The 24,924-nt window shown below is 37.3% G+C and overlaps 1 protein-coding gene across 1 annotated transcript in view; it reads left to right on the forward strand.

Annotated features, from left to right (window-relative positions):
* ELOVL4 (ELOVL fatty acid elongase 4) overlaps positions 1-23,557 on the forward strand; it is a 37,395-nt gene extending 13,838 nt beyond the window's left edge. Inside the window, exons 2-6 of the mRNA XM_066547389.1 lie at positions 5,806-5,993; positions 9,130-9,210; positions 15,763-15,934; positions 18,130-18,257; positions 18,762-23,557. Coding sequence (XP_066403486.1) covers positions 5,806-5,993; positions 9,130-9,210; positions 15,763-15,934; positions 18,130-18,257; positions 18,762-19,037 — 845 coding nt within the window. The 3' untranslated portion in view covers positions 19,038-23,557. The remainder of the gene's footprint in view (positions 1-5,805; positions 5,994-9,129; positions 9,211-15,762; positions 15,935-18,129; positions 18,258-18,761) is intronic.
* The last annotated feature ends 1,367 nt before the right edge of the window (positions 23,558-24,924 follow it).

Raw genomic sequence — 24,924 nt, forward strand, 5'->3', positions numbered from 1 at the left:
GGAGTCACCCTCCCTGGAGATGTTCAAGAAATGACTGAACATGGCATTTAGGTGCTATGGTTTAATTCACATGGTGGTGTTCAGTCATAGGATGGACTAGATGATCCTGGAGGTCTTTTCCAACTGTAATGATTCTGTAATTCCACTAATTGAGGAATAGAGTGCAATCTGTGCAATGAATAATCAATAGCAAAGCAGGTAAGTTAGTTCAAGCAATGACAACCTAAGAAAAAAAATTAATTTGGGGCCATATGAACAGCTCTATTAAAATAATAGTAAGTGAATAGAAAATTTTTAATTCTATAGATTTTCCATCCAAAAATATATGGCCTCTCAATTTTCACTCTGCAATGCTACTTCATTATCAGTCTTCAGTCTCAAACTGTGCAGCCCACGTAGTCATGTACTGTTTTAAAGGCTAATTTTATAGCTTTAGCTGTTGTTTTTCTGAGGTGTTAGTTAGTCAGAGACTGAGCTTTTTCCTTGGAATTTCTACAAACTGCTAACAGTAAATCTACTTTCAAATTATTCTGATGTATTACGTGGTTTAGTTTAAAAGCATAGGGTCTAATCAGGTAGATGCTTATTCAAGTTTACTTTCAACAGATCCAGTCTGCAGTGGTTGTGTAGCCAGAGTGAATCTTGTATTCACTTGTAAATATTAACATGACTGAATCAGTGAGGGAAGGGGGTCACTAAAGCACTAAAATCACTGAAGGGATCTAGTGTGAAAACTTGGTAAACATTTTAAGGTGTGTGAAGTTATATTTCTCATCTTTTTTTAATGATATGCACTCTTGTTTTGTAATTATTTCAATTATAGAGGTAGTGGAACAAGATATGGGAAATCCTTAGATAATTAAAACACTGTGGTTCATGGAACAGTACTCCAATTAGGTAATACTGCTGTGCCTTCCTTCTATTGTGGAGTCAAAATTTGACTTGTTTAAGAAAATCTTTCCTAAACCTGAGGTTGGCTTTGAGAGTACTTTTGTTAAAATAGAGGTCATCTGCAGAGGGCTCTCCCAGAACCACTTTTAAATGCTCACTGTCATTTCTGCAGTGTCTTTAGAAATGTAATCGGCCAGATGGATGTGCTGGATTGGCACTGTAAGTGTCTTTGCGCTGAGAATAGTATCAATAGCTATTAATAACTTTGAAAGTCTCTCCAGATAAATTAGTGAGCACCAACCTGATAGCTAAGGAATGCATCTGTTGTTAAACTGAAGGTTTTTTTAAGTATTTCTTTTGAACCTAACATGAACACAGGGAATTGCAATAATCATGTATTTTAGTGATGTAATATTTTCTCTAAAACTGATTTTAAAAGCAAAGATAATCGCCATTGTACTGTTTCAGTATTTCTCTAGGTGAATGTCAAAGTGACTGTGCTATGGATTTGTTTGCTTATTTTTCAAGGGGAAAGCAAAAATTTTATTATAGGCTAAGAAAAATGCAGGAAATTTAACCATCTAAAATCTTTTCTATCAGAAAGGAAATGCTGAACCATGTTTAACAGAAATGCTTACATATTAAAACAATTACGGTACGTTTCTCAAAAATTTATTGTGATTTTTAATGCTAGAATACCATCACTGCAACCTTACTTACTGAAATTCATCTTCACTTTCCACCTATATTTCAGTATAGGTTAATTATGTCCTCTTTGGACATTGCCAGGCAGGATATTCAGTTCTTTTCACTGGTCCTGCTCTTCTTGCTTTGAATGAAGAAATTGAAGGGGCTTATTTGTGTGTTTCTTGTTAATTTCCCCACAAAAAGAATTACATCCTGCAAAAGTAGGTACCTAAGGGCAATTTCAATTATTTTTATATATATATAAATAATAATAAATATACTTACATATAAATATATAAATGTAGGTTCTTCTGGTATTGTCTTTGCAAGGTGTAACTTCAGAACGTATATACACAAAATGACAGGAAAGCCTTGTGTATATGCATATTTCCTTACATAACAGTTATTTTCTACCAAGAACATGTTAGTAGATGCCTTAGTCTAGGCTGGATTTATTTTTGCTAGAAAGTGCAACCCTAAGTATTTGTTGTAAAACTTTTCCCACCCTACCAGAAGAGCACTGTACTACAGGCTGTGCCACCACAGCAGACATTTTATTTGTGATCAAATTAGAATCTGGGTCTTGGGATTTGAAAGACAAACGCATTAATCCCCTGAAAGATTCAGTCAATCTCTGTCAATTCTAATCAGGTAAAGGCATTGGTCTTTTTGCTTCACAGCAGTCGGAGGGATTTTTTTTTAATTCAGGGAGCTGGCCTTTTTATTTCAAGCATATTTCATCTTTGAGGTAAAAATGTCCCTATTCCATGTGAAATACTGCAGGATTTAATGCACTTGTATATCTCCTTAAGCTATCACAGTTCTCTGTAATTTGCAGAAATCTTTGTGGTCATCAGCAGCAGCTAGTAAGTAGGACACAAAATTATGCTGGTTTTGCTAAAACAGATTGGGGGCTGGGAAGGAGGAAGGTGTTGGAGTAGCTTGGAATGACTAAAGATAGTGAATTTATCTTTGAAAGAGAAGTATGGAGCAAGGGTCTGAATTTTTCTGAGTTTTTTGTGTAGAACATGAATGAGCAGGCCTGCCAGGTAAACTGAAATGAAATTGGTTTTGTATAACCTTCTGTGCAATAAGAATGGAGTTGACTTATGAGGCAAGTTACTTTGCATTATCCGGAGGAGATGCTGTGATGAAAAAGTTCAGGGAGTAATAGCATCATGTTTCCTGATGCCACAGTACTAGTTAAAAATAATCATATGCAGAAGCTCCTAGATGCCCTCAAAATAAACATAAGGTGGTGTTTGTAGTTAGCCCAGTAGAATAGACTGCTCTGCTGTTTTGGCCAGGATGCACTCCAGAACTGAATTGCCTGCCGTGTTCCCTCTCATAGAAGCATTTTGTCTTTGTAATTACTTGTCCTAGGAGAGGTCAGGCCCCCAAAATGGCAATGTTGGATACCCTGGGCAGTGTGTTACAAGATTTGTATCAATAATAATATATGTTTTTCCTGTAAATACTTCAATACTTCTCTGAGATGTGTGGCTCACTGTCCAAAAACTCTTTGGAGAGGGAAAGTAACGTGCTGAGACCATGGCATGGAAGAGTAATGGCAACTTCTCAGGTGCTCTTATGTAGTTGCCAGAGTTAATGAAATATATCTCTTGGTTTTCTCCAGTGAAGTTCTTCAATTTATAGTATTTGTGGAAAGGAGGTGGAAGAATTGTTTACTGTATTGATGAGGTGTAAGGCAAAGCCTGCTTGCAGCTGGGTTTTAGTACAAGTTGTCCCTTTGTCTTTCCTTTCACCCTCTGGTGAATCCTCATTCTTCCATCCAGAAATCCAGAAATCTTTGTCTCCTCACACAAAAAGAAATCTGGAACAGTCATAGTTTCCTGTTTTCAGCAGTGGGTGATAGCATTCACATCCTGGCTAAAATTCAAATCCTCCTCTTTCACATTTCTTTGCATTGCCACTTTAGTGTGTAAGATTACCATGAAACACTGTGTTAGAAAACAGAAGACAGATTCTCTAATATATCTTTTTCTCTTTATCCTCTTTATATTCCTTATTGCAAGAAACCTGGGAAAGCACCTGTGTCTCTTGCCTCACCTGTTCTTAACTCATTGTACACTACAGTGAAGGGAGATCTGGATTTGATAAAGCATGGCACTCATTGGCTATTCCCAGAGCTGTCTCTTAACTGACACCTTTCTTCTTGTTTCATGATGAATCCTTGCCTATTACTTGGTACCAGGTAGATGATGAGGTGTTTTTGTAGTTTTTGGGGGGGGGGCTTTTTTGGGGGGGTTGGTTTGGGGTTTTTTTGGGTTTTTTGAGAGTTTTTGTGTGTGTGTATGTGTGTGTGTGTTATCTTTGGGTTTTAAATTCAGATTAGTAGAACAATCACTAAAGAAGGAATGAAATTGTAAAGGATATAAGAGTGTAATAATTGCAATGCAGTAGTGCTTTCAGCTTTGGTAGGTGATACTCTCTGTGGTTTCAGGAGCTTGATGAAAAGTTGAGTGGTAACTGACTTCTCTCACTCGGTTCAGGTCTTCTTTCATTGCCTGTGTTTCTACAGCTGATTTATCTGATTTTTTGACACTCCTCCCTGTAGTCCTTGCCCTATCTTGCCCTTGACTTCTTTTGGTGGCTGTGGCTACACAGCTGAATCCCATCATTCTAGCAGCAGCAGTGTCCTTTCTTGAAGTTTCCATGCATTAGGATGAATTTTCTCTTCTGGTATTAACAGCCAGAATGAAAGCAGTTAGGCTTCTCTTTCTGCTTTTCCATTTCTTTTTAGGCCTCCTAGCATCTTGGAATATGCAGCTTAATTATTATTAAATCATCTGGAAGTAAGAATAATCTGTGTTCTGCATGCCCTCTTTCCCTAGATCACAGTACTTGTTGTTTATTAGAAATAGAGGGCCTCATGAAATTTGCTCCTAAAATTAGGTTCTAATTTATGGCCTTAAGTACAACAAAGGAAACAAGAAAGAAGTGTAGGAGAAGTAATGACAGCAGTGTTCTGTACTTTCCTCATTTTCTTGATAAGATGGGTTTTCTAACTTGCTGGTTGTATGCCTGGGATCAGGAATTAATTTATGGTATAGGGATTTTTCATGGTCTTTGACTTACAGTCCTCTAAAAGAAACTTGTCCTCTAGGTAAATCTCTGGCAGCTGCATTTGTGAGTTTGCCCACACTTGACTGAAGGCAGGTGTTTCAGATGTTTGAGCTTCCTAAGGAGCCCTGTGATGTGATTTCCATGGGAACTGTAACTGGCCTTAAGCATCTGGAAAAAATCCAGTTAGTATAATAGAGCTGTGCAGTATCTGAAGTTCTGATTGTTATGAAGCAGTTACCTTTTATCCCTTGCTACAGCTTGATGTTAGCCTTCAGGGCAGGGGGAGACATGTGACACATGGGGCAACACAGGCACTAAGTAAGGAGGTGTCACTGCAGTCTTGCTTCCCTCCTCTAGCAGAGCTATCTTCTAATCCTAGGTGTCACTGGTTCATCAAGCTAACACTGCTTTTTTCATACTGATCTAGAACTTAATATAGCATATTCTCAGCTCTGAAATATGTGTAATGTGACTGGATCCTGTGAGTGACTGAAGGAGACTGTAAATAAAACCTTTGTTTCTGTGCTCCCATATGGCAGCAGAGATTGACTAGAACCATCCCTTTAGAACTCTTTTATTTGGTTGTTTTCTGGTAACACTGTTAGTATTCTGTCTGAAACTGAGACTGACCTACATCAAGTAGCAAAAGTTATCATCATACAACCTGTATAAACTCTATAGGAGACTTTTTAGTGCCTAATTTTAAACTAATAAAAGCTACTGGTTTTATCAGTATTTTGCCAAATCTGTGTATCTTTCATTTGCCGTGGTGATGAAAGTTTGATTATTTTGCCACTGCCGCCAGTATCCATCATAAGCAAAATTTGTTTGGGGGATTAGTGGGTTGATTTGTGTTTGGGTTCATGTGATTCTGTTTGCTTTATTGTTTTGGATTGTAGAACTGGACAAGAGAGCTTGAATGACATAATGAATCTCTCTGTGAGGTAATGTGATATAGAGGGTTTTTTTCTAAAAAACTATTTTCTTTAACCTTCCTAGAAAGAATGAGTGCATTGTGTTTCCACTATCTGATGCAGCTATTCCAGGAGAAAATAATACTTAACAAATTCAATGCTTAAAGTGATGATGGAATATATTTTACTCAGACCTTGCTGACTCCTGTTTGCTTGGCTCCCCCAGACAAACGTGTTGATGACTGGCCCTTGATGCAGTCTCCATTCCCAACACTGACTATCAGCACTATTTATCTCCTCACTGTCTGGCTGGGCCCCAAGTGGATGAAGACGAGAGAGCCCTTCCAGCTACGCTTCCTGTTGGTTGTTTACAACTTTGGGATGGTCCTGCTCAACTTCTTCATTTTCAAAGAGGTGTGTATGCCCTCTTGCAAGAGGGAATTCTTACTGAGGTTTCAGGCTGTCAAAATGAAAATGATGTTGCATATTCTTGATGTCTATTAAGAGTCAATGTTTTGCACAGACTTTTAAAGATGAGTTTGCCTTTGAGGTGAGTATTTCTATAAATAGGTAGTTTCTGTTTGAGAATAAGTACACTAAATGAATCTATAGAGAGAATTTGTGTTTGAGGTATTCCAAGTTCTTCTTAGATTTTTGTTAGTCTGAATACTGGACAGACTAAAATCTGTAAATTTAACACCTGTAACCGATACATTTTTTTTCATCTTAATAATCCTAAAGGGTATCAGAATGTATCTTGTTAGAAATTGAGCTGTTTACTCTTTCAATGTGTTTATAATATTTAGAAATTCAGATATCCATTGTCTGTATCTTGTCTAGAAATTATTATTAAGAATAAAAATTAAGTGAACTATACCTTTAAATAAAAAGGATACAGACTTCTAATATTTGGTTTGCAATATTCTGAGTGTGTTACATGTAATAAATTTCAGTGTTGCTGCATTTTTCCTTTGTTGGATTTTCTGGACAGAGGGAATGAATAGTAGCACTGCAGTGGAACAGCTGTGTAGCAGTAGCTAGCTGGGATTACTTAACAATTTGATAATAATAATGTTCAAGGATCGCTGTACAGAATAAGGCTGATGCTGAGTTTATGCTGCTGTGGCTGCTCATGTGGATCAGGAGTTGTCTTCCTGGAACACCTCTGATCGCAGATTTTCAAAATCTGTTTCCAGAAGTAAGCAAATGAACAGAGCAGTTAAAATTACAGCATTGCAGAACTGTCTGGTCTGTTCCATACTTTTGCCAGGAAAAAATGGCATATCTGATGATGATCTGCATTTTCACCCTTTCCCAGAGCTCCTAGCATAAAATCATTAATCATGAAATTATTTCAGCCTCTCTTTAAGACATGGTTTAGTAAAATTTAACCATCACACCTTAATCATCATTTTGTCTAAACTATTTTCTTGGATTATTCAACTAAGTAGTGTGACAGGTACAAAAGAATTTAATGCTGACATGAAAGCATAGTTGAAGGAAGAGATTAAATCCAATCATCTTGGCAGGTTAAAACTGAAACTGCTGAAACTAGTTCTGCAGTGTTACTGCAATGCCTTTTTCACATATTCTTTTAAACTTGTTGTTTCATCCATAAGCTGAATGATCCCAAACTTGCAGTCAAATAATTTTCAGACCTATGTTTCTTAGAGGATATGTGTTTGTAGCATTTCCATGTCACTGAATTAATATAAAACTGAGTGGGACTGCAAATACATATTTGTTGTTGATATGCTGAAAGCTCATAACTTTATACACAGAGGTTCTAGTTTCCTCTTCTGTTCTAGTGGTAGGTTGTTATTCAATGGATGTTAAGACAATGGATACAGCCCTTCCAGCAAGAGTCTTTTCTTGATTGTAGAGACTGATAGCAGGAAGGTGTTCAAGTTTCAGTGGTTCCCTGTAACAAGGCAATTTCTGCTTCCAAAGTTTACAATACCACTGTGCCACTATTGTAATTCACACGAGTTTTAATGTAATTGTTATGAGTAAAATGATTCTGCTTGTATTTTGTGAGTGATTGTAAAATTTCCAGACATTGCTAAGAACAGAATTTGAATGTGAAACGCCTTTAAAAGTTATTTAAAGAACCATCCTGATGGCAAGCTCTTTTGTTCATCTGTGGGAGCTTATGTTAAATAGTAAAGTCATAAAGCACTCAGCACATGAGTCTAGTGCAAGACTCATACTCTGAATTTAAATTTAGGTCCAAATTTGGAGCAAATTTTGCTTAGAACATGCAGAAGTCACAATGGAATAGACCCTATTTTGCCACAGAGTCATGAATTTCTTATTCTACTTCAGGGCAGTCTGGTGAAGTCAATTTACTGCCTTTTGCTGAGGGAACCTTGGTTGAGTTATCCAGTAGGTCACAGTAGAGATGGGTTGGTTTCTGTAACAGTGCAAATTAAACTTTCCCTGCTCCTCTCTATTAGTACTGGATGTGCTTGTGCCCAAGTGGAATCACACTGGAGTTCCAGTTAGTAACAGTAGTTTTTAGATGGAATTAGATGATGCAGAAGTAGTTCAGTTTCTTTTCTAGGATAATTTCTGTGGACAGTTCTTTCCTTTCCCTCCTTTAACACACGTGCAGCAAGCAAGTCCAGAGGTTCACAAGGTTTTGTATGTTGTAAATAAGATGGAAGTCAGGTTAGTGGTAAGAGCAGTCAGTGCCTGTCCATGACAGGTTTTTTGAAATCTTTTTCTATCATCCCAATTTATGTCTGCTCCACTTCTGTCTCTCTTGGATCCTTAATAGAGGGATTACTTGCCTTTAAAATGATTGGATCATAACATTTATGAATGTCAAGATCAGTGTTACTTGAACTTTGTACAACTCTAGACAAGTGTACTTCTTTCCAATGGGGACTTGTTCAAATGTCAATTTTGTCTTCTCCTGTCCAGGTTTTTGCAATGTGCTTAACTAAGCACGGAGAGGCTCTACAGAAGCACTTCAATTGCTTTTTTGTCGGCCAAAATGCTGAACGTTTCTCCATCATTTTTCCCTCACTGTGTTTAGTGGGTATTCAGCTTTGGCTGTTCAAAGTGAGGGGGGAGATTCTGGATTTTGGTTGTTTTACTGTGCTAAGAATTGTAGATCCAAATTATCCAATTCCTGTCTCTTGAATAGTGTTCTCTTGAATCCATACTGGGAAGAGCATTTCTGTCAATTGTGATGAAAGCAATTAGGTATTTTCTGTTTCTGAAGCTAGAGCCATCAGAAAGAATATTAGTGTCCAAATAGCTTAAGGTCATACTGGAATTTGTTGTAGAAGGCTCTCATTATCTGGGCAGATACATGCAGGGAAAAATTAGTACTTTCTTTTTAATTTACAAGAAAAAAATAAATAATCTGTAACAATAGGTTGTTAGTACTAAATATTGGCTTTCTTCAATAATTTTCTTAGGACTAATAATATTTTAAGTGTTTCTGTTCTGGTAAGTTTGATGTAGCAAGAAATTTGCTGATAATTGTTATAAATGTGCTTTATGTATTATATTTCCCCTCATCTATGACTTTAATTTTCAGTTGTTCTTGTCATCAAGAGCTCGAGGGTACAGCTATGTCTGCCAGAGTGTGGATTATTCAGATAATGTTTATGAAGTTAGGGTGAGTATTTCTTTTTTGTGTTTGTATATGAATGTGTGTAATATATAGCATTACATGATGGTTTAAGCCTTTTCTGAAAACAGTGTTTCCACAGCTGCTGTCAGCAATGGCTGTGTCCCGTTACATCCTCCCAGGCCACTTCAGGTTTGACTGCATCCTACGTGGCAGGTTTAGTCAAAATGCATCAGCATATTTGTGCTAACTTGCATCTGACTGCTGCAAGTAAGGGGAGTCTTAAAGATACCATCCTTGGCTTCATCCACAGTTGTACCATCCAGAGTAAACTTTGTGCACATCCTTTGCTTCCCAGATTTGCTGAAGTTTGGATACCAGGGTAACCACAGTAAAGGAGGTGTGTCCTAGCTAGATCAAAGCAAGAGAGATTTGTCATCTTATCTTGTGGTTGCACTTCACCCATACTGGTGTGGCAACTCTTTGTCTCCTTTACCCATGTTTGGCTTTATGAGGCCTTGCTGGCATTTGGCAAATGTATTATCAGTAGATTTCATTGTATAATCTTAGATTTCGAATATCTGGGTTTTGGAAAACACCCAAATTAAAAGCAAAGTGCAGTTCCTTGTTCATTTTCGTAATGCTGTTGATTAGCTCACGTACTAAACTTTATCTTCCAGCAGAGCTGACACCTGAGAATCTCTCAGCTGTTCTTGCAAGTTCCATGTACAGATTAGGACATGTTCCTGAAAATGCAGTGAAAATGTGTTGTGTTTATGGTACTTTGAAAAATGTTTGTCTGTGAGTGGCTGTTCATGGACAGTGTTAGTAAAAGCTTGTGCACATGGCAGGGGTGATAGTGAGAGCAAAAGGTTTGAGTCTTACACCTTGTTTATAATGGCTGATACTGCAGAACAGCTCTGTGTGTAGATTTTTATTGGCCTTATTGCAGCTGCCAATCTTTCACCTTTGTCAATACAGTGCTGTCACTGTGGCAGTCACTAGAATGATTCTGTCAAAAATTTTGTGGGAAAACAAGATCTAGCTGAGTATAGCAAGTGCTTGACATGTTTGGAGCTTTTAACAGATTAGCAAAATAGATTGCCCTTGCACTTAGCTGAATGACATTGAGGACTGGTGCGGTATATATTGAAAGAATTTTTATACTAGCTAAATACGAGCATTAGTCTGTTTCACAGCCTTACTTTTAGGTGCACTTATTTGTGGGAGGCAGTGGAGAGGTCAGACCTGCTCAGAAGAATTATCATCCATTTTGTTTGTTATGACAAACACAGCATTATTATACAATGAATTAAAGGCAAAATGACCTGAAGAATGTATTTATGCTATATAATATGTCCAGATAGGAAGGATTGCTCTAGCAATATTTACGCTTTTGACTTCCTGACTTTTTTCTTTTTTTTTTTTAATTTTATAAAATTATTTGCCATTTTTGTGGATTTGCATAAACTTTATCCCTGAAGTTTTAAGTTGTAGCATGTTCAGTTTGCACCTGAGGGAGTTGAGGAAGGAGGGAAAATGGAGTTGTCTCAGGTTGCTGCAGCAAGTGTATAGTATGCTATCAGTCAAGACTCTTTATCTTGATCATTCTCTGGTAGTTCTTTTGAATGAATTCTCAGTTTAGGTAAATAAGTTGCAAGTAGAAAGTGATACTTTCCACAAGTGTGCTTTGTTGAACTGAGGATTCTGGGATACATTTCTGTCCTGCTTTACACTATGTCATGCTCTGGATTTAGAAAGTATGCTGGTTTTTGACACTGTCAGACCAGAAAAAAAAAAAAAAAAAAAAAACCAAAAAAACCAAAAACCAACCCAATCCAAACCTCCTCAAGATTTCATTCACCATCGTCTTTCATAATACAAACCTGCAAAAGCAATTTTAAAATGTTTTTGCAGTTTTGAGTATAGAATTGATAAGTATTTTAGCACATCTCTCATGTCCTTTTAATAGCTCTAGATACTAAATGTCTAGCATTTACTGGTACCAGGTTTGCTCTGCAGAGAAATGCTGCACTGCAACAGTAGAATCAATTACAAATGCAATGACCATATTTGCAAGGGAATGAGTAAACAAATCCTGTGTTGCTCAGATAAAGAAGACTGGGACTAGCTCACATGGAAACAGCACTGAGCCCAGAAGGCATTATGGAACATGCTCTGAAAAGCAGAGCTTCACATATGACTTTATTTGGGGCTTCGAAATTTGGAACAAATGTTGAGAAACATGAAACTAATTGTATATAGTAGTCTAAATGGCAGCATAGGAGCCTTGGTAGGGGCCCTGTTTCTGGCTTTTTGGAAATGTGTCACTGTGATATTGCCATCACATTGAGTGGCCTCCTCTGTGTAAAGCTCCTGATCAAAATAAGGGATCAAGAAACCATCCTTTGTCCTTCAAGAGACTACAGAGAGCTCCCAGAAAACAAGTTTGGCTATCCTGGATACCAGAGAATGTCCTTTTCTGCCTCTCCAACCCACATTATGTATCAAGACAGTAAGCCAGTAATTTTAAGGTAGCAAAGGAAAGGCAGGTGGTGGCACTTCCCCTGTACAGTTTAGCAAGTCAGCAACTTGGGGCTCAGAGACCTCTTAAGTCAGACAAAGCTTTTTTGGTTTTGCCAGTTTTTAGGGGAATATTTTTCCATGTATTTGTCTGTATGTTTTCTTCAACTTTATATCCAGCTTCTGGCTTTCACTGATGGTTAATTGTCTAGGTAGTTTACACAAAATGTGAAGAAGCTGGTCCTCCTGCTTACTGTTTTGCACCTACCTACACATGTTAATCTCATTCAGGCTCCCCTGACTGTTCTACAAGAAACAATGGACAACTGGAGCAAGCAGGCATGAAAATTAAATTCCCCAGTTGCCGAAATATTTGCTGAAATAAACTCCTCTGTGAATGACTTATCTGCTGAATGTAGTAGGCAGCCACTGTACTGACTGATGGCAGGAAGTTGAGTGGTTTTGTTATGGAAAAAAAAATATTCATAGTAGACAGGAAAGAAAAGGGGGTAGAAAACCTCTAAGAAAGTATTTAGAGGGATCTACAGATGTAACTTGCAAAAACTTTTTTGGTTATAGATTAAGAGTCAAAATAATAAGTGCAAAGGGCTGAGATGTTAAATCCATGCTTTGTAGTACTCCTTTGGGAGCTTCAGTATTTGAAGTGAATGATTTTGTAACACTGTCTAACTTAATGTATGCTGGTGCCTGTCAGTAGTCATTTCCCACCTCTGCTTATGTTTGTGTGTCCTTGTTTACCAGGTCAAAGTTCATTTATTTTGTATTTGCATTTCTGAAGAATTGGGAACATGGGCCTGTGTGAATTGGTTCTTATTTTAAGTGTGCTGATTGCAATCATGAAGCCAAGCAATGGTTGTTTTCTGTATTGGAATTGTAATCTGCATTGTTAGCATTTATGTCTAGAGCTTGAGTGGTTTCCTCTTATGAAAAAGACATAATATGCTTTAAAATTCAGTAAACTTGACTTCACAAGTTCTGTAAACAAAATTCTATAACTGAAAATTCACTATAAAAGTGATTTTAATTTTTCACATTGCTGTGACCTTCCAAGAAGTACCTGTCCCTTCACACCCCTTAATGGATAAATGTCTCCAACCCAAAAGGAGGATAAATGCTGCAGAAACAGAGTCTTGTAATAAAACAGCCCTCCAGTCAAAAACCCTGCAGCAGGCAGAGGACATGGGATTGGACCTCTTGTTGACCCTCTTAATCCTAGGCTGTAATGTAATCTTTCTGTGCCATCTGGTGTTTTAACAGACTTAGATTGGTATATATGAAAATTACCAGAAAATATATAGTTGTGACTAGTATTGTTCATTACAAGGATGTGCCTTTTTAATGCATGTTTCCTTTTCTTTTCAACTAAATCTTTCTTGCATGCAGTGTCTGAAGGCTAAAGGTTAGGTCATGATTTTTGATGCTTTGAAAAAAAAATTTAATAGTAGCCATCTGCTCCCAACATAGCTTACATATCAGTGTATTGTTCTCTGTCTCTGCCCTTTTTCACTGACTTTATGCATGGCCTCAGGCAAATGACTTGACATTTGTTTCATTTTTTTCTATAAGCTAATGATGAAAACATCTGTAGAAGTCACTGGAAGTACTGAAATAGATCATCAGTACACAAAACCTATCAGGTTTGAGAGTAAATAGTAGAAAATTTGATGATAGTAACAGAGCAAAGAAGCTGACAGGCAAAAAAATCTACAGGAACATAAAATCATCAGGTATAATCCTTCAAAGAGTCCTCTTGTTTTTCTTAAGTGATGGGAAGAATTTTTGTCAAAAGTTCAGATTATTTTTACCCATGGAGTGCAATTGCTTTCTCTGCTAGGTGCAATTCAAAAGAAGAGCAATGAGATGTGTTATGTGACTTGTCCAAGAACATATACTGAACTTGTGGCACTTTGGGTATAAGACAGAAGTATTTTTGTAGGATTTTCATATTTTACTCTGTGTCACAGTAAATTGGCTATTCACTTATGGGCTATTTAGCTTATTGTTCCCTTATTTCATTAACAAAAATGTCCATTTACTTTATAAAAGATTTTATGGCAGTTTGCTTCTGACTGACCTCCTGGTTCTCTAAAAGTTTCTTTGAAGAGAGGACCTCCAAAGAGCTTAAGTATTGCAGTGCTGGATTGTCATTTTATGGCTATAAAGTCCAAAGTGTTTATTGTCAACTTATGAAATGAAAAGATGCTTATCTTAATTTATGTAAGAGATACAACTTTAGCAAAGACCTGTAAGAGATGCTGGACTGTTATGCTAACCCATTGGGTGTGAGACAAACCTTGATGTGGGTGTTATTAAATACCTGACTACTTGTCCCAGAGGCAGTACTGGATATTGAGCAATATATACATATATATATATATATATATATATAAACGATTCTTGCAGCTTGCCTGTGTGTCTGGGAACTCCAAGATCTGTGGGAGTCACTTTTCTGTCATTAAGCCTCTCTCCAGCTTTAGATATTAATATCTCTTCATATAAAAGTGAAAAAATCTGCCTCCTCTTCCCAAGATGTGAAGTGGGCTAAATCACATCCAGAGAGAGAAGGGTGTTCATTAATGGATACATAGAAGGCTGCAGTTTGGCATCAGTAAGATGTGCAGTCCCTCTGGGAAACTGCAGAGCCTGCAATGCAGATATGCAGCACTCCTCTCCTGTGCTGCATTTTTACTTCTGCTGTAATTTCTCCTAAACTGTTCACCAGACCAGTTATGGCTATGACAAACTTAGTCTGTGGAGAGATGTTGTCCTTTCCCACTGCTTTGGAGAGGCAGAGGAAAACACCATGCAAGGCTATAGCATTGCTCTCTACAGATCTTTATGGTTCCCCTTATCTCACAAGAAGTATGTGTGGCATTGGGAAGGGAAGCTGCTCTGTGTTAATTCTTTTTTCTTCTGCCTTCCCTGCGGACTGAGGGGGTGGTAGGGCTATTTCACACCATATTAAGTTAAGAAAGTCTCATTTACCATCAACTGAGTCCTGAAAGACAAGGCCAACATCTTACAAATAGTGTGTTGTGACATGGCCTGCTCTCCTTGCTGGTGGTACCAATTCCAACTCTTTTTTTTTTTTTTTTCCAGCTCTCTGTGTGAGTCACCATCTGGTCCCACCCTTGCATAACAAGCTGGATGACTTACAATGCCAAAACGAGACTTGTTGCTATGTTTTGGGATCTGGGAGGGAGTCCCTACCACCACCATACTCCCATATCATAGCATTAGCATATTGCTACACAGGGCTTCTGGGCTTTACTTGCTTTGACAGTATCCTAATTTCAGCAGGAAGCCCTGTTTGTGTTGCATCCTGGGCAGGATGTGCTGTGATGGGTGGATGAGAAAAAGAATTTTGGGTGTGTAGCACTTCCCTGTTGGGTAGATGGATAATACCTGTTCAGTTTGAATGGCTCCTGTGGTCTCTTTTTTTCTACTCCCTGAATAGCAGAGAGCCACTGGGGGAATGCTGCTTTACAGAGGGAGTTGCTAAGCAGGTCAGAAGAAGCTGAGGGAATATTGCTGTAAGGAATGTGAAATCTGTGCTGCATCTAACTTTTTTTGATATCTTTCCACCCATATGCCTATGGTACTGGAGGTTTCACCTTTGCAACTTCATTTTATCATCATATTTCTGCCTCATTGTTCTGACCACATCAAAGTGTTGCCTCATTAGAGGGGGGAGCCCTGTGGCAGACTTCTGCAAAGCTTAGAAGAGAATAAGGACACAAACTTCCCATGCTTAACTGGTAAACTGTTCAGATATGGCAGAGCTTTTAACTATATCCGTTGTTTTTTACAGATGTGATTTGTGAGCAACAGGCTCAGAATAATGTTCTTCCATAATCTTCTTCCATGTCCAGAACAGATGAAAGGAATATTTTTTTGTTGTTCTCATACTGTCAGATATTTGATTCCACCTCAACATTTAACCAAGATTTAGGGAAGGAAGCAGTATCCTTCTCTTACAGTAGCCAGGTGGTGAGAACTTTATTCCATTCAGCTTGGAATCACTCAAACTTACATAGTCTCTGTTTTTCATTGCAGATAGCTGCTGCTCTATGGTGGTATTATGTCTCTAAAGGAATTGAGTATTTGGATACAGTATTCTTCATCCTGAGGAAGAAATTTAACCAAATTAGTTTCCTTCATGTCTATCACCATTTCACCATGTTCACCTTGTGGTGGATTGGTATTAAGTGGGTTGCAGGTGGACAAGGTGAGTTCCCTTCCTCTCATATGCTTTTGACTGGACAGAAGGGAGAATTATTATTGTTTGGGAGCAATAGAAGAAAATATTATAGACTTGACTTAATAATATACAAAACTGTTTATTAATGCATACGATCTCCTTCTGTGGGAATTATGGGGGAGGAAAAGATAACAGGGCAATAGTCTAATGAATTGCAAAACTTCTTTTCTTTTCCTCATGGGCATCAATTGCAAGCCTGAAGTTCTGCCTTCGAAAGTATCTGTATCTGTGGGAAACAGAAAGATGTATGCATCTTGCTTAACTTTCATTTTTGCAGATACAGAGAGCTGCAAAATCTAATTATGGGCCACATTCTGTGTGCAAATTTAATGAAGACAATGGAGATGTTATTTTGGCATTGTATATGCATTTGAGGTTTGCTTTTATTTTTATTAAGAGGCAAATATAAAATTCTAAAACCTTCCCTTGGAGGTGAGCCAATAAATCTGTCAATTCATTTTTAAAACCTATTCATAATGACACAAGTCTAAATTCATTATCAGCCTTTTTTCCCCTTGCTTCTTTTCTAAAGCCTCCATCAAATAATTTTATTTTTGTTTATTTTACTTGCCACACCCTTCATTGCCAACATTGTACTCGTGTTCCTGTTGTTTAGCCTTATCTCAAATTGAAAGCTCTGCAGAACTGAGGGTACAGGGAAAATGCCCTCTTTCCTTTGATGTGTGCTATATTAGTAAACACAAAATATCATATTATGAACACCAAACTAATATTTTGGGTTTGGTGTTTTGTTTTTCGTTTTTTTTGAACCACACTAACACTTAATGCATGGGTGGTTTATGCTCCCATTTACTATAGGTATTTAGTACTGAGTGGCCACTTCCATTGCAAGGAAGAAATATGTAAATTCAGTGTCTCTTTTAATTTCCTTCACGTAATATGCAGGAAGCAGGTCATTCAACCAGATGTTTAATGACCATTAATGGCAACTGCACCTATCAAATAAGATAATTGGAGACTGGATGGTTACTTGTAGTCTTGCTTAGAAATTCCCTGGATATCTCAAAAGGCCCACTCCCTTGTTGCCTTTTCAGAATTTTCATGCTAAATATCTACAGTTTTTAATGCAACAGTTACAACTATTTCCAAATTTCTTTCAAGTTTTGTGTTCTAGCACTGCCTCTTAATTCCTAGAGCCTGCAAAAGGAAAAGCAGCAGTTGCTTTTCTGCATTTATGTACCAGCACTGCATAAATGTGGATAGATCTGTGTTCTTCTATTTTCTAGTTGATAGCACATTGCTTACATAGACAGGTCTATTATAAACTAGACCCTATTACAACAACTGGGTCCAGACCACACGGGCATCTGAGCTGTTTGATGTCAGCAGCTATTGTCTGTATTGCCCTAATCTTATACATTAGAGCATTTTTGAGCCTCTCTGTCAGTGTAAGAACACTTTAACAAAATATAATGTGTTTCTGTTAAATGGCTGCTAATCTTGACAAAGCAAAGAGATCTTAATGCAAATGAAACTGTCAACATGCTTCTAACATGGATCATTCTAGAAAATGTTATACTATACACTGGCATATTTAAGAATGTTGGATATTTTAAATCATAAATAAAGAAACTAAAGATTATTAATTTAGACAAACTCATCTGGCAATGCCTTGAAGTTCTTATAAACATGAGCCAAGTCATGCTTTGTATAGGCTTTTTTTGGCCTGTTTAATCAGACTTCCATGTGAGTTTCTTGACTTCTTACTGAGAAGTGAACCTTTTGCATTTAAATACAGTTTAAAAGCTTCAAATTCAGAGCCTGGTACTTTATACTTTACATTGTCAAATAAAGCTTTTAATAATCCTTCAGAAAAACAGTTGCAGTTACACTGCAACAATATGGAATATTAATAATGTGGAATAGATGTCATTTATGTTTGTTCAACAAAAATCTTATAAAAAGCTTTGGCATAAGTAGTTACACTGAAAGTGTGACATACTACTTGCATTAACATCTGTTTGTGTCAGCACATGTTGACAGCCAGGTCTGTATTATACTATTCAATATTTTGGAGGTGGAATCCTGACATGTCCTGTGCTTTGTAATTTTTTCTATTAAAAATAATTATACAAGTAATACTAGAAAAGAATCCTCTTTTCCAAAATGACATGATGATCTTCCCTTCTGTTCCTGGGCAGCTTTTTTCGGAGCTCAAATGAATGCATTTATTCATGTCATTATGTACATGTATTATGGATTGGCAGCTTGTGGCCCTAAATTTCAGAAATACCTGTGGTGGAAACGATATTTGACCATATTGCAATTGGTAAGTAATTCCCCTCCTTTTGGGATAAAAGATGTTGCCTCTGTGTGGATTTGCATTTGCAGAGCTTTGGATCAGATGCTGCTCCTTCCAAAAGTTCTCTGCCTGACACTCCTCAATTAGAGTACTTCCTGGAGATGGAAGCATTTATTCAGCTTTGAAAAAACATATGCAGCATATATAAGGGTTGTGTGAGCTAAAGTCTAATGCTTCCTTGCTGGTTGTTTCAACTGAATAACAAAAGCACGTTCAAAAGGTAGAGAAAATTCAGATTGTTTATTATCTTCTCATCGTCCTGTTTCTGAAAACTGATGCCAGATATTACAACAAATATGATGCTCCTGGTCAAGCATAAATGTGCCTGCATGAATGTGACAGGCAAATACTGCTTCCCTATCACCTCCCAGTTCAGCTGTTTCCATTACTTAATGAATTGATATAAATTTATGGGCTCAGACCTACAGAATATATCCAGACGTTTTTGATTCTATATTTTCTGTCTTTCAGGTGCAGTTCCATGTGACTATTGGCCACACAGCCTTGTCTATTTATATTGATTGTCCTTTCCCTAAATGGATGCACTGGGGTGTCATTTTCTATGCTATCACCTTCATTTTCCTCTTTGGTAACTTCTACTATCGGACATATAAGCTGCCCAAGGAACCTGTAAAGAATGGCAAAATAGCAAATGGTGCTGTTGCAAATGGAGTAAGCAAACCAGAAAATAATGCGGTGGTGGAAAATGGAAAAAAGCAGAAAAAGGGAAAAGCAAAAGGAGAGTAACTTGATCCAGGCCTTAACCATTGTTGGCAGTGAGGAACCTCCAGTTTGGTTTATAAAAGGAAGAAAGAAACACTATCTGTACCAATTAACCTTAGGTTACTGAAGAGCTAGAACACAGATATTTTCATTATTTATGAAGATTGTTTTAAGAACAACACTAAAGTTGAATTTCTATTGTAATTATGTAATTATCATGCATATGGTCTCTGTGTAAACTTGTAGACTGCTGGTGTTGGTGAATGTAAGGAAGAATTGCAGTTGATTCCATGTTTAGCAGTCCAAAAGTTAATACCATTGATACAGTTTTGTTGGCACCCACATTTCTTGGGGGGTGGGGGGGAGGGAAAGGAAGTAGCATTTGAATACTTGTGCTTTCTTTCCAGAAAATTATTAAATTTCAAATTATGACGTATTATCTAATCAGAATGTGCAACTTTTCTTCTCCTCCTTGGAGAGTACCTTCAGACAAAATATGTGCTGTCAGAACAGTGTTTGACTTTTCAGACATTACTTGATTTAATTGAGTATCTGTTACAGTTTGGTTTTTGTTTTATTATTTTTTCTTGTGTGGAAATATACCTACCTCTTCATCTGCTGAAAAGAATATTGAGCATTAAATAACTGGTTTCTGAAATATGGAGTCCTCTAATCTAAATATCCGTTAATACTAATTCAGGAGAACATGTGTTTCCCTGTGGGAGTAAAAGGGATATTTGGTGGTATCCTTTGATCAAGTCATCATTTTAGTGTAAACTGAAATTTTGGAGTGGTACTTTTAGTACAGCCAAGTCAAAAGTACATTTTAAGAATGTGTAAATATGAACAAATATATTAGTTGAAGCAAGCAGTAAAAATAGGCCTGCTGCTTGTTGTCTGTGACCTGCATTAAATCTGTGGCACTGACTCAAAATACTCAAAATGGTAAGATAATTCTATGATGGAGAGAAAACAGCATGTAATTCTGTTTAGAAATGCTGTGTGCATGAGTAGTCATGCTAACTACAAGACCAACCATCACTTTATTGGGAGTGAGAATTGGGTTTAAAAGTACTAAATACAGCAAACATAAAACCTTGAAAACGTTGCTATTGCTTGATACCTGTCAAAACTCTATTTGTTAGACACTTGCAGGCAAAGTATTGCTGACAGACAGGCCACCATTGTAAGTCAAAACTGCAAAAATAAGTAGAAACTTTTAGATGGATTTTCATTTACATGTTACATAAAGGACTTTTTACCAATCCTTTTGTGAAGAAAATAGGGAAAGATTTATACACCTTCTGAATAATGTGATTACTAAGTGATACATTTTGAGCTGCTTAGCACGCAATGAGTAGAAGATGGGTGGAATTAGAAACTATATTCTGAATTATTACTGGTGTTCCTTGGCCATCATTGCAAGAGCTGCATTGTTACTGTCCAAATGCATTCCCCCCCCAGCTCTGGTCAAAAATATAACCAGAGGTAGCAACAAACATAGATCTGGCAAGTGGCACCATTGGTGCAGAAAGAGTAGACGGAACTGTGAGTATAAAGTGAGTGACACGTTAATAGATTTTTGTATCTCAATCATCTATTGACTGTTTATAATATGCAAGCAGGTCACATATTCTGGTTCTCAGGTTTGTCTTGTTTCTATTTAAAAAAAAAATCTAAACCCAGAAAACAGATTCTAGGAAAGACAGTTTTGGGTATAGTCTGTGTATTAAAAAATAATTCCTAATGCTGGAGTTGGTTCAGCTGGGAGGTGGTTCATCCCTAATCACCACCACTTTGGATTTTTGGGCAGAATGTAGAATTGTGAAAAACTATCTCTGCTGAACTCAAATGCATGTGACCATTAAGTTTCTTATCTGCTGTGTCTTCTGATTCTTCCAGCCTTTGTAATGATGCTTTTGGAATTTGCATAATTTGCGTAGTGTGGCATGGGAAAGAGGGATGGGGATCTACCCTTCCTTCTTGGACAGATGCCACCACCCTTAACCAAGCCAAAATGCTGGCTTTGTAACTTTGGCTCAGTAACTTTGGAGTAGCTAAAGGAATAAATAACTACAGAAGAGATTTACAGCACACCTGCTACTCTGAGGTAGTGACTGGTGTGAATGCAGTTATCCTGCTGTAATTTCAAGGTCATTTACCCCACTTTGATTAAAGGGTTGCTTCTTTCTATTTGCCATGGGATGTGGGCAGCTAACTTCTAAGTCTGTATCATTCCTTGAATTGTGTTAGATTGGTTGTTTGCTCTGTCATTCATTCAGTAAGCCAGATCACCTAAACTGATACCCTTAATGTGATCTAGCTCTGAAACAGCATACTGAGGAGTATTCCAGTATAGGTTCAATTGTGTCTTTGCTACACTTTCTGACTAATTCTTAAGAATTATGTCTTGCATGATGGTAAATATTTAAATAACTGAAAGTCAAAAATTTTTCCCCCTCATCATGCATGGAAGTGAATTTAAGCTGATTGGAACTTGAACATTGTTGACAGAACTTGAGTAGAAATCTACTATCCAATTCTGGGGTAATTGTTAAATTCTAAAAAAAACATGAAAAACTCATTGTGAGAATGCATGTGTACATACACATCATGTTGTCTGGTCCTGTGCATAAAACCAGTTTGAGAGATTGCCATTTGATGGAGGAAAACCCCCCCAATTATTAAATTACTGGATCACTGCTGTTTTGAGTATATCTTTTGCAGTATGACTTTCCTAGGTCTATTTATGATATATTTTGATTATTCATGTAATTCAAGTCCCATTACAATCTTGAATATAATGGCCTTATTAAATGTGCATTTTTGTAGGCATGATTTCGTGTGCAATATTTCTGTTTCTGACTATGCAGCCAGACTAACAGAATACAGGGCTCAACTTGTACAGCTTTTTGTTTTCCAAAATATAGGCAATAATGCACATGTGAAATACTGACAGATTCATTAGAGTCATCTTTGAATCTAAGGAAGCTTAAAATTTTGCCACGAAAGTATGTATAAATGTGTATTTTCTATACACAGTACTGAAATTCAAATTATACAATCTTTTGCAGTAGAATTATTCTTTACAGGGTTATTGGGGTTTTGTTCTTCTAAATCTTTCAATTTATTGAAAAATTAAATTCAAACAATTTGAAACTTTTCTTTTTTTGCCAACGAATGATAATTTTTTGCTAAGAGTTCTGAAGCTCTTGGACCAGAGTCTCTAAATATTTGATGCCATATAAGTAATACCATTTCATTTAGCCTCATCTCTAGCAGTGACAGTTGTTGGATTATTTTAGCACTTTTTCAGTGTAAAATTAAATACAAATTATCTATACATGTGTGTATATATGTGTACACATACATAGTGTATGTGTGTGTATATATGTATGAGTTCTTAGCAGGTTCTTTCAAGATGTGAAGTAAATTATATTGCTTGAATGTGAATTTGGCAGGAGCTAATAGAATGATTCCTAGCTCCAGCAGGAAAATGAAGCAGTTTTCTTTCCACAGATCCAATATCAGTCTTGCAAACATAAATAGTATTTGTCAGTTATTTTAGATATAGGATGGCAGACAAGACAGAGCCATTTCTACCAATGTAATAAATATTTTGAGGCATCAGTTGTAGATTCTGAGGGGAGAGATCTCAACTCAGGGTAGCTGGGGAATTATGCTGTATTAGGGTAGGGATCATTTTAGTATGAGTAACTTGCTCCAGGTGAGTCTTTGAAATCATTGCAATCATATTTTCTGTTTGACAGAAAACTTCTAAAAATAAATCAGAGTCATAAAACCATTTAGGTTGGAGAAGACCATTAAGATGACTGAGTCCACCTATTAAACAAATGTTTCCCTGTAAGTTCAAAAGCATGGCCTATTTGATTACAGGAGCATCAATTACTTCCAGCTCCACATCAGGAAAAAAAGGTGAAGGCAAAATGAAAATGCTGCACATTTTTTCAGGTTAACCTAAGGGCACATTTCTTCAGAGTAAACACTTGAACTGCATGTGCTGGGAAGGGAGGTAAGAAAGGACAAACAGCTTTTGTGATGCAAGATCTCAGTCCTAAAATAGCTTACAAGCACTAGCTATCTCTTAAAAACTTGAATAAAACTGTTCATGGTGCATAAAGTTAAACCTTGCATGAAGCTAATGTGGGCTGAGATGTATTTCAGTCAAAATTGAAGAGAATGGGGAGCTAATTAACTATCTGGATAGTGTATTTATCTTGGTTAGAAACACAGACTAATCTAATTTGATACCTAAAGCAAGACACCCATATGACATCTCATTGCACTGCAGTCTGATGCACCAGCCCCTTTGCTAATGCAAGCAGAGGGAGCTCCATGGAAATGAGTGGGTTTGTTCCCATTTACCTCAGCAGAGTATGTTGAGCACTAAAGAGCAGAGAAAATACTTGCCTTCTGCCAATATCCCAGGAAGATTGAGGGAAATGTATGGTTCAGGGTGCTGCTTTTGCATAAGGTGTTCATGCTTTTGTAAACCTTAAAAATAAACATTACTTTTTTCATGCTGTTTGAGTTTGGTTTTATACATTCTGTAGTATGTTCTTCTGTGTCCCATCTTGCCTCAAGATTCCTGCTAATTCTAGTGTTGTGCAGATTGTGTGATGTAATCTGTTTTGTTGCCCAGGAGTTTGAGAAAACCATTTTTTGTGACACATCCTCCTATTTTAAGGTTACATCCTCCTATTTTTTTAATATTGTCCCCAAATAATAGTGGAGTGACTTTGAAATCACTCTTAGGGAACTGACTGAAAATAGGATGCCCACTTAAAACAAACAAAAAAATCCCCTAGGTTTCCTTATTTGGTCTTGGAATTGTTAACAATTAGGAATACAATTACCTGTGGTGTTAATGAAGTCTCTCATCCCAGAGAATCTGGAGCACTTTTGGCATTAGGTGCAATTCGTGGTTACATGTGCTGGGTACAGTAAGTTCCTTCATTGTCTGCCAAGTATGATCTCTGTAATCAACCTTATAATATCAAGTTGCACCCATGTTTCTCTCCTAGAACCTCAGTGCAAATAGCTACTCCAGATGTCAAGTAGTAGAGAATCAAGCCTGCCATCATAGCAAAATATGGTGTGGTCAATTATGTCTTGCACAATTCTCAGCTATTGCTTCAATCCACTGCTTGCATCCTCCCTGGAATCAGAAAATACACCAAGTGTTCAGAACAAGATTTGTCCTTTAGATGATTAACTCGTGCTGGGGTAGGCTCTCTCTGCAGGCATCCTTCTCACAACTCTATTCCCCACCAGTAATTGAAAATAAGAACATGGTCAAATCAGATTTATTGGCTGATTGGATAGAATGGACTGGATCCTCTGATGTTCAATGTTCTTTTTTGTATCACTTGCTTCTTAACATCTGGGAAGTTGGGGTTTGCTGGGGGAAGAGTTTTATCACCTGTTCTCTTGCTCAGCTCAAAGCGCTGAAGGTGGGTGAACGTGGGCTACTCAGACACACACATGAAGCATGTACTCAAGGACAGCTGTGAAGGCAGCACCTCTATGGGCTAGAGCCTTTCAGTGTCTTCTTTTATGCTTGGGACTTCTAGGTCACCTCAGGAATGCAGGCACACTTTTCTGTTGGCTGCCTGAGGTGCCAGTGACATCACATTTGACTGAATTACAAAGATACTGATTGATGGGTAAGTTTATGTCTCTTGATCATCCAGGCCCTGATTAGAGCACCCTATAAAACAGTGCTGGCAGTTCCTGCCAGAGCACCACACAGTCAGTGCTGCTTTGGGGGAAAAAGTTATTTGCATTTTGATTCAGTAGGTAGGAATTGATACAAGCTCGTATGGCATCACTGCTATCTGTCAAATCAATCAGGTAGGTTTTAGTCTGCTAAACAAAAAGAAATCTTTGA

This window comes from Molothrus aeneus, chromosome 3, assembly GCF_037042795.1.
Source record: "Molothrus aeneus isolate 106 chromosome 3, BPBGC_Maene_1.0, whole genome shotgun sequence".
NCBI lineage: Eukaryota > Metazoa > Chordata > Aves > Passeriformes > Icteridae > Molothrus > Molothrus aeneus.